At 39.9% G+C, this 10,680-nt stretch overlaps 1 protein-coding gene and 1 long non-coding RNA gene across 3 annotated transcripts in view; one reads left to right on the top strand and one right to left on the bottom strand.

Moving 5' to 3' along the window:
• Nucleotides 1-2,551, bottom strand: part of LOC147752897 (uncharacterized) — a 7,178-nt gene extending 4,627 nt beyond the window's left edge. The window contains exon 1 of the long non-coding RNA XR_015312815.1: nucleotides 2,094-2,551. This is a non-coding gene — a long non-coding RNA (uncharacterized LOC147752897). The remainder of the gene's footprint in view (nucleotides 1-2,093) is intronic.
• Nucleotides 1-10,586, top strand: part of LOC111264802 (uncharacterized protein ZK1073.1) — a 150,066-nt gene extending 139,480 nt beyond the window's left edge. For both annotated transcript variants that reach the window (XM_086970213.1, XM_022840979.2), the window contains exons 9-13: nucleotides 2,988-3,097; nucleotides 3,577-3,615; nucleotides 4,070-4,205; nucleotides 4,560-4,611; nucleotides 5,144-10,586. In XM_086970213.1, coding sequence (XP_086826339.1) covers nucleotides 2,988-3,097; nucleotides 3,577-3,615; nucleotides 4,070-4,205; nucleotides 4,560-4,611; nucleotides 5,144-5,298 — 492 coding nt within the window. In that variant the 3' untranslated portion in view covers nucleotides 5,299-10,586. The remainder of the gene's footprint in view (nucleotides 1-2,987; nucleotides 3,098-3,576; nucleotides 3,616-4,069; nucleotides 4,206-4,559; nucleotides 4,612-5,143) is intronic.
• The last annotated feature ends 94 nt before the right edge of the window (nucleotides 10,587-10,680 follow it).

Raw genomic sequence — 10,680 nt, 5'->3', positions numbered from 1 at the left:
GTATAATAATCTATTTAGAAAATGTACATTCTTGTAAAAAAGCATTTTTATAAACAGTCATATTCTGATATGATAGTGCAATAAGAAACTCGTACCATACACATACAATATTCATGAGTGTCTAAATATTTACATACATTTTTATGCAGAGTTTCCGAGAAAGAAAACTTGAAACTCAAAATTTTGAAGAACTGATAGCAAAAAAAATGTACGCTCTCGACCCATGAGTACAAATCAATAGCCTAACATATTTGCTATCTACGTTGTTATAAGTAAATACTATTGTCTATCCTCTCTAGCTAACACAGCTCTAGCTAGGTTTTTGTTTTTCTACTTGATGACACAAGTTGTATATATCGATATTATACTTCTGTTAAATTTAAGTTTTACATAAGCGAACTGAATTTGTGTATCGTATCTATTTGTATAGTAAAACTATGCTATTTTATGTAGTTTAGTGTATAACCTGATTTTCCCTACAGCAGTATATCTTCATTTTGTAGATTCTACAGTGATGTTATTAAGCATAGCTGATAATGTTGTTCTTATTGCTCAATCGACCTCTTTGTCTATGTATATCTATGCACATAGGTATAAATTTCTAGTAAGATTACGCTAGATTGTCAGCTATCGTACTGGTCATCGAATCGATTTGATGACGCAACCCATTAATACTCACTGTGTATCGTTCATCTTGTAACCTACTCGATGTCCTCGATGACTTCGCACACTCTCTCACACAGGAGGTAAATACCACCCCAAAAACCGACCAATCCCCAATAAATACGATGAACGAATTAAATCAGCAAGCAATCTAGCTTAGAAAATCATCACCTGCTATAAAAGGGTCAGTTTTTATAGAGCTGCTCTTCTTTTTGTTCGATTTACTTCTGAACAGTTCCTTTGCGTAACCTCCTTTTCAATTTCTCGCTCTCTCTCCCCCCTCTCTGTCTCTATATATATATATATATATGTATGTACACACACACACACGCGCGCACCCACGCACACACAAGTTATTCATTCTTCCCCTCGCTAAACTTCTTACACGGGTTTCCGTTTTTTGCGTTTTTCTTCTAACTTTACTAATATTTCTCGAACCGAATTTCTCTGCCTCGCGCTGTAAACCACTTCACTCGTGGCATCGATCTAGCCGCTCCTGTATGATGACAACCATCCGTAGTAATACGATAGATTGGCAGTTTTACCTTTTTCCCTCTCTGCCTTTTTATGTAGGAACAATAGTAAGAATATTACTAGAAATACTATAATAGTTGAATTCTAGAAAAAAGATATTTTACATTTATTTTTTGCACGGCAGCAGAGCACGGCTTCAGCTCTAGCTTAGCGGCCAATCTTAGTTGGCAAAACGTAGCTAAACTTTATCCACACATACGCGCACGGACATACACTTGTCCGTATCCACATAAAGGAAGTAGCGCACATGTGTTTTAGCTCTGAGCTAGCTTAGTGAAATTTTTGTGTCTCGGCCCGACATTTTTTCTTCAAATACGTCAAAGTGAAAATACGATGAGGCTATTTTTTTTTTAATTCCACATGTATATTACTTCATTCTGCACGCGTTCTAAGCGCATATTTGACTAGGCACGCGTCGACGTGCTATGTTAACACGGATGCACCCTAGTGCTCCCAGGGCACTGAGTTTGTCTCCGAAATTTGTTCTAGTGCTCCCTACGAGCCCCTCAGGGCATCGAAATCGTGATCAGGCATCGAAAAACCACGTGTTATTCTACATAGTTATTCAACTAACTGTCTTAAATTTCATAGAAAAACATCTAGCTGGAAAACTACGTTGGACAATTATACGGTTGTCCAATGAAGCAGGTAGCTTTAATCACGAGGGACCCTTAAATGGAATTATGTGCGTATCGTTTGCTTGCTTTTGATCGACTGGAATCACTATAGGAAACGTTGTGCTACTATATGATGTTCCTAATTAAGATTTCGAATTACCGACTTCAATTTGGTAATGAAATCGCTTGAAAAAAAACTGGGTTCTATGTCTATAGGGGCACAGAATGCTCGCCTTAGAGCTTCATACAAGTGGCAAAACGATATTGAACGATACTTACACTGGTAGAGTTTAATTCTATACGCAGCTCATTATCCGCGCCTGGAAGCAGCAAACAGGAGACGCGAAGCAAAACCCCTTTTTCCTAACCGCTGCTGAGACATACACGCCACTGCAATATATACCAGTTCGGCACAAGTTGTTCCCTTCGAACGGTTGCTTGTTAGTAAACATCATTGTTGGGTGTTGTTGTTGCTGCTGCTTTTCATCCTAAGCTAGTCCGTGAATATGATCATCCAGTTAGGTTGATTTTGCTATGTTTGCAGCGAAAAGTTTCCTTTATCCATCACTGAACTAGCGTATTTAGACTAGATTGGCCTAAAAGCACCTGCAACATTCGTAGTGTTTTTACCAAGCCCGTAGCAGAACACGGTAGAGACCAGCTGCTGCCACTGGCGTTGCTGCTTGACTAAACGACTAGATTAGGAAGAGCGAAAGAAAAAAACTACAGATTGTAAAAAATAGCGAGTAGCTAGTTACTCATTAAATTCTAATAGAACTACCCCAAGTAGTCACACTCCTTCCAATAGCTACAAGTGCTTTGCCGAATATGCCCGTCAACCAAACAGACGAACCATACATAGTTTTGAATCTAGCGAATAAATTTTAAGTAAGTCATAAGCAATAGGCCAAAGGCCGATCAGAAGTAAATCATACTTTGAAAGCGCGCCTTATATATATTGCTCCTTACGAAAGTCGCTTTGGTTGACAGGCAGGACCCTGTAGCAGAACTACAAAATGCTTTACACTCCGCTGTGCGAACGGACACACAAATCGATGCGGACGCAATAGATACTAACATGCAAATTATTATATCTTGTCTCGTACCAAAATGATGTTTTTGCATTTCGTCCACCTGTCACGCCACCCGCAACCCGTCCGTTCCTTTCTGCAGCACCTTGAAATGGTGGATAATAAAGAAACGCTTATCAGCGAATACACTGAGAAGCTGAAGAAGCAAATCAACCCCCGCAACCTCAAGAAATACGTTCAGTCTTACATGAAGTAAGTAACAAAAGGGCTGCACCAACTCGATTGATAAACTACAACAACTCGACGACTATATCTGATGTATTGACCACGCTCAATAGGGAGCTTCAACATTGGCAATGGCTGTTTTCTTTTTACTTCGATTCCAATAGTTACTAGAGCGTTCAACTTTCCTAAATTGATTTAGTGGCATTGAATTAATCAGAGCACTTAGCAAAAAGTCAGCTAAATGTTTCGAGTTTTACGTCCGGCATCGCCGTTAGGCATTCCATCAGACGGCTGGCTGGCTCCCAGCACGAAACGAAGCGTGTCTATGCCCACATTCGAGCCTAGACCACCACGTGTCCCTAAGTTAGCAGGCAAGTATGTTATCCACTGTTCTATAACAGGGACCGCAAAAAGTTACCTGAACCAAATCTGTCGTACCCTTAGACGACCAAGCATTGAGACTAATACATTAAACCATTATCTATCCTATGCCCGTTTCTGTCCAGCCGCAAGGATATCAGCTCGATGATCGCCAATAACCTTAAGTAAGTTTTAATCATTTTACGATACAATAAACAGACGTAGCACGGAGTGGTATTTAGGTTGCCCCGCCTCACTCATTATGCATCCCCGGCTTATGTTCGTTCTATTGGCTTTGAGTTAGCGATGCCTTCTTCGTTTGAGAAACCTGCTTTAGTATGTCGATAGCTATATACGCAGAATCATTTTTTCAAAGATCTATAATTATCTTATATATGGGCTTCAGCAAACGTTTAGTTGCCCACTAAGGCAATAGATAATACGCTCTACCATCTAGTTACAATGGATTTTCTTTGCATCGTTTACAAGTTACTTTTCGTGCACTTTACTCACGCTTATTCCCACTTTAAAGTGGCGGAATTATATATTTGGGCTCGGAGAGGATTAGCTTTACCTCCACAACCCGAACGATTCAAACTAAGACGAAGCTTCGTAACCCAAGTTTGTTCGCGGTTTCAGAAACGTTGACATTCTGCTGGTTACTGGCAGCAAAGCTGCTTATGCGACTGAGGTGGAAAAAGAATATCAGAAAATGGGAAAAGAGAAGACGTCCATCCTTAAGATCAACGATGTCGCCGACCTGATGCAGGAAGCTGTAAGCTGATCAAATGTTCCATCATTTTCTTGTTATTTCTCTGTGTATTTGTCTAATCATCTTGGTTTTCGTTCGTAAACGACTCGATCTAGAGATTCAAACTCAAACCAAACGAATTTTTAAAACCTTATGAGAATAGAGGTTGGTTTTCGTTTAGATCGCTGTTCTATTTGATGGATTTCAGAGATTCTAGGCTGTTATCCTCATTTTAGATGTATTTCAGACTTAGGCATCTTAGATGCAGATTGTTTGCATTATATTTCTATATACGAACCACTCTATGGTTTCTGTCGGAAGTTTCACTTGACGATAATAATAATAATGATACAATTTATCTTGAATGTCTAATCACAGCCCGAGAAGTTGGCCCAAAGTCTCCTGCTTTTCGTCAAGGGACTGGGATTCCGTAAGTAATTTTAACTAACGTAATAAAAATATAGGGGCATCTGAGCAAAGGTGCTTGGATCAAGTTTTTGTTAATTTTCGAGTTATTTCTATTTCCCTCTTCGGATACCCCTAAAATTTACCTGAATATCCAAAGGAAATTTGCAACCTTTAAAAAAGCTTATGTACACCATATAAAAGAGCTCTGTGTCTGACATGCACACATATAGTCATAATACAAACAGAACCGGCGAACTTAATTATTAATTCTCCATGTAAAGACAGGCCAATCTTTTCGATTTGAGCGGCGGTTAAGTTAGGCCCTTGGCAGGGAAAACCTTCGTGTGAACCCTTAAAATTGTCTAACTATTAAAATTAATTCGCACATTTGCATTCATATACATACACATGCACCAAGAACATACCTCACAATAAAGGCAATCAACATAGGTCCTGAATACCATGCGTTACTGTGATGACATTTCCGAATCAGGGATAGAACTTTTCTCTACGTTCTCAACGTTTGTATCCATTGTTCCATTGCTTACCTTTAGTGACCTCCATCACCCTTCCGGGTGTAGAAAGGCAGCGAACCTTCTCCGGGGGTGATCACAAGATGCTGGGCGCCGTAGGCCGTCGAAGGACGCTCTCGATGGAGGAGTACGACCTGCCGCGTCCGCGCAGGACTTCCCTCACCGCCAACAAGTGAAGCACTACGTGAACAATCAATCAAGCGGCCACCCTGCAGCAATGACTGCCTGATGTGACCTATCTACATGTCTTCATGTCATAACCGCATGTCCCCGTTCCCACTGGTGCCGATCGCTCTTAACCCCTAATTATGTCGCACTTCTTTCCTCTTCTAAAATCCCTCCCTGCTATGCCCAGCCTCATTCAATCCTAAAAAAGTAGAGCTGGTAAAACGAGCTTCCTCCCTAGGAAAGAATTGTCAGAAGACAAGAGTTCCATCAGATCCTTCACAACATACATCCGCCACATGTTGGTTCAGGTAAACCGAGCCGAGTGCTTGTCTTATTGTGGTCAAGTCGTACTCGCTGCTATTTATTTCCAACTAACTCCAGTTACTTATGTCGATGTGAGACATTTTGATAAGGTTGCATTCTAACAATAGTTGACTTTTGTTATTCGAAGTTACTTTTTCGTGCTGCAGAATTAGATAGGCAGAAAATCTCTATAATTTACTGCAATATACGCATACTTTTATTTGTTGTGCGCTTTCTATGCATCTGCTTATTAGCATCGATCATACTAGGGACACTTGTGGTTTTCCGTCGGTCGTGCTCCTCCTCTGAAAAAAAAAACCCGAAATGGTATCAGTCGCAATAATTGTTCGTGTTATTGGCGAAATATTCGTGTTAGGTTCATTAGCTTTGTTTTTTTTGTCGTTATTTTTAGAACGGGTCCTTGCCTCAGGACAGATCCTCCTAGCCATGTTTTCTTTATCGAGAGCAACTACTATAAGTTATTATCTATATATGATAGATGCTAATGTTTTCACCTATGTTATTACTATGAACACTTGGTTTAGCACGAAACCGATGATGTCATCTCTTATATTTATCCATCTATATATATGTATACATATATATACATATATATATATAAGCGATTCGGTATTTAAGCTGTATAGCCAGTACGCATTTAGATATCTGTTCTTTCCCAAAACTAACTAATTAAAGATCACTAAGTTCCTTGGGGTCGAGTAGATTTCTTATTAGGACTCGTTTGCTTGTATAGTTGTTGTTCCGAAAAGCTATAAACACAATTATAAACAACTGCAAGTAGCTAGTAATTTTGTTTTAAGAGTTTATATGATTGGATATTGCTATTCAGTTATTGTGTTTAGTCATTGTCTTGATGATCTACGGCTCTCGTCTTTGCTAGAGCTGATTTATAAACTTTCTCTATTTTTGCTAATAAATACTTACGTTAGTCTAGATCATTACGGCAAAAATATGCTTAATTCAGTGTAATTCCCCTCTGAAAAGCCTATTGCTGTACTATATACCTATATCAAAATAGCCAAAAAGGTAAAAACGAGCACAATGAAGGCACACCCTCAACTAGTTTGTATTTTGTCGAAAATACGATTTTTCGATTGGATAGGTACAAGCCAGAAGCAAAAATCAGACGGCTGCAATAAAACGATGAAAATTAGCTACACATCCTTCATTACTCCCTGACCTGCTTCTCCTCGGTACTGCGTAAGTGGTCGAGCCTCTTTGAATCTGCCCGATAAAAGCTACTGAATGGACAAGGCTACTATAACCATAAGAATGTTTATCCTGTACAGGTTGATCCGTTGAAAGACGGACAGTTCTCCCCTGACAGCCTCCATCTTTTTACACCTCAATTGGATGCAAGTAACCTAGTTACCAGCACTCGGTGTTGTGCATATGATTCATTTCCGTCACAAAAACATACGCTACCCGTTATCTGTCAAGGAATCAGCGTTGTTGTTTATACGATGATGAGTGTGACAAAAAAATAAAATGAAAGATAAACAAACACACACACACACACGCTCACGCATACATACAGAAAATTAAGATCAGATCGTTTTTGTTCACCTGTACAACATCGGTCATGACCTAAGCGCTAAGAGTGCGCGCGTAGCCAAAAACCGCGTTATCGATTATTGCCCAATATCCTTCGCGACATCCGCGACGGTTTCATCGATCCGGTACATTATGTAATTTTGGGGCTGTTATTCTTGCAAATGCATACATCTTTCTGATGTTATGTGGTCTTATTTCTCTACACACAGGCAGAATATTATCTAAATTGATGTACAGCCGTCCCTCCCGTTGATGCTCGATTCGTGTTGTGGGCATATAAGTTTTCTAAGGTCAGTTTAAATCGATAGCTTCACACTATCTGTTCAACGTTGTTAAAACTGCATCGAAGGCCTTTAAGCTACTAATGGTAAAATTGATTTCGAGAGACTGAACCAAAAAAGACATTCGCACTCGGACAAAGACACGCAGCTAATGTTCTCTAATATGAGCATCCCCTATGTCATAGGTGAGTTTCTTCTCTCTATGAAACATATCTTCGAGCATATGGCAACGACCTGAGTTGCCATGAAGATTACTGTAGACGACAGTTTTTGCTGCTTTGTACCAGTCAGCCTGTCGCTTAACTAACATCTTATAACCGCTTAGAGTCCCGCTGCTACCATTAATAGCTGTTATACTTCTTAAGCCTTCGCCATAGCGGCTGTATTCTTACGTATCTGTAGCACACGATGTCAACCCACCAAAATAGGAGTTCTTCTATCCCTGAGTACCCTATCGTTCCTTGTTCTCACGGCTGTTATGGTAAAAACGCCCCTTCTACGACACTCATCATCTGCCAAGCACTCACTTCTTTTGCCCGCCAATTTCCTCTCATTCCTTTCCGTTCTATCCGCATTCACTATTCTACGCGCGTTCCTTTGTTGACTCTCCTTAAACCGCTTTACCCTACCCTCCCCTCCCCTCCCCTCCCCTGCCCTCCCCCAGATACCCCCTGCTCCTAACCCCGGTTCACGACTAACTTTCACTTCAACTATGAGGACATGTGCGAACATCAGTGCGTTCTTCGGGAGACCTCCAGCCCAATGGGCGGAGATTTGCGATCTGTTTGAATCTGATACCTGTGAGCTTGTTAAGCCAACGGATTATCAGGCAATAGCGGCACTTGTCTGCAACAGTTTCACTATGGAACAAGGTCAAGAACGACAAAATGAGAAAAACATAAGATTATTTTTTATTTACTAACGCTATTAATATTAATTATTACTGCTACAGAAAAAAAAAACACTATAGGGCAATAGCAGACGGTTGTTCTGGTCTACCGTGTTCATCATGCAGCTATTATACCAGTACTGAATGGCGGCTATTTGTCAACTGTGTATTATAGTTAATGGAGCCAGAAATACGTTGACTAGATTCGCTCTAATCTATTACTGTTCTTTAATAATTCACACACTTCTTTACTGCTATTTACTATTATATATGAGTATTACTGTTATTATGAGTACTCTATTGTTCTATCATTATTGTTAGAATCTAAGCGCTATGTACTACGTACGACTAATCAATCCTCTTCATAATTTCATAGTAGCAGACGACGAACACTATAATAACGTTACTAAATATAGCCAAAGGTAGCTAGTGAGGTCTTCAACGGCAGGAAGAAACGGAAAGAACGAAAAACGACGCGTAATATCGCATGCTGTTCAAGCCGCAACAGCCCTGTAGTGTCAACTGAGCAAAAAGAGGATGCGCAAAACTACTCAAAAAATTACAGGAAGACTTAGAAACGCTGCGAAATAGAAAAGCGGCGTTCCAGGGTGGGTCGCTGAGCTGCCGTGCTATAATCACAACAAAATGAGGGAAATACCAATACGTGAGGTAAACACGCACGGGATGGGGAGATGATAGCACCAGAGACTTGGGACCAAAAGGTCTCCGGTTCCAATCCGGTTAGCGCTTTCATGCAAATTGTGTCCTTTACTTGAAAATATATTAATGAGGTAAACAATTGAAACTTTATTCACACGGAAGTCTAGAATGGAAAATAGAGTTAATTTCTTCATGCGTCTCTAGATGTGACAACATCCTCCCCAGCCCCTAGACGTTGCCTGTGAGTCGTGGTCACCAAACATCGATTATAAGGAAAAAAGACCCGAGTCAACAAAGTCTCGGTAACAACGAAATCAGTTTCTGATCATACTTCAAACATCAGTATAGCGCTCGTTTAAATTGTATTTAATAATACAATAGCAAAGAGAAAACGTCAGCGACGTAAAAATGATAACAACAACAGACACAATGGCAATTAAATTTGAAACATTAATCAAGTTCTTATAGCGATGGCATTGTATTGGATCAAGTACTGCGATAATAATAACGTCGGTGTTTTTACGTCTAAATACCGCCATTAGGGTGAAGTTAGTGAATGTAACTTTTACAAGCCCGTTTAGTACGGTCAGCATCAAGTTCAATGAAATACAGTATACACGATTGGGCAAACAAAAAACATAATTAGAAAAAATATTACGAATAAACATAGGAACACCGGACCACGCTACTACCAGACAAAGTATGACCGATGACAATGAATCGTAAGCAGCGCCCAATGAGTCACATGCTATAAACTGAGCGCTTGTGTGCATCGAATGAAATTGATAACTTAGATTGACAATTGGCTTGGGTAATGGAACGATATGTAAGAAAAGCATAAAAGATTAGCATGACTACCATAAAATGTCCACACCTCCTATGGCCAAACGGTCGCTGAAAGCTCGAAAATACAGGCGACTCGTACAGATGCAACTCGCCCTTCGTTGCCGGGGGGCAGTGATTGATACCTGATACTATAATACTATAATCTGATCTTAGAAGATTGAAGCCCCAGTTTATTTGCGTTTCCGAAATGTCCATTGTCGAAGTATTGGGAGCCGGGAAAATTATGATACCGGGAGAAAGCCATACATCATCACAATGTCAACCCAGCTCCACAACTGAGATTGATAAAGAAAGTTGTTTGCTATTAATATTCGAAAACTCAAACAGTGAATTCCAGTCTCGAGTTCTCATGATGTGCACCGTCGTAATAGACCGAAAGCAGTCCCGTGAGATGCCGCTGTGGCATCTCGTCCGCTGGCTGTATAGGGTCTGTTGCAGGATCCTTGATTATAACCATGATGGTTCAGTTCATGACAATAACGCTTCATAGAATCCTGAGACAATATTATATGAATTAGTCGAAATACGACACAGCGAAGGTTTGCTATCTAGTTGGTAGGTTATGAAGGATGCATAAAGAAGGTCCAGATGCAGTTATACGACTATGATACTCTAATACTATTATAAAATAGCTACTGATTCAGTTAGAGGTTCAAGACCTCATGGTACTACTAACTATTCAACCATGGACTCTATAAAATATAAAATAAAACGCTATTTCGAGATAAACATGATGACAAAAGGGATGAAGAGAGTTACAATAACAGCTATAATTATTATGTTGCTAATATTGATATACGATAAGATTGAAAGATTATGATAGGCAACTATTATAT

This window comes from Varroa jacobsoni, unplaced genomic scaffold (assembly GCF_002532875.2).
Source record: "Varroa jacobsoni isolate VJ856 unplaced genomic scaffold, vjacob_1.0 scaffold_900, whole genome shotgun sequence".
Lineage (NCBI taxonomy): Eukaryota > Metazoa > Arthropoda > Arachnida > Mesostigmata > Varroidae > Varroa > Varroa jacobsoni.
The sequence above is the reverse complement of the archived record's forward strand: the minus strand, read 5'-3'. Positions and strand labels throughout refer to the sequence as shown.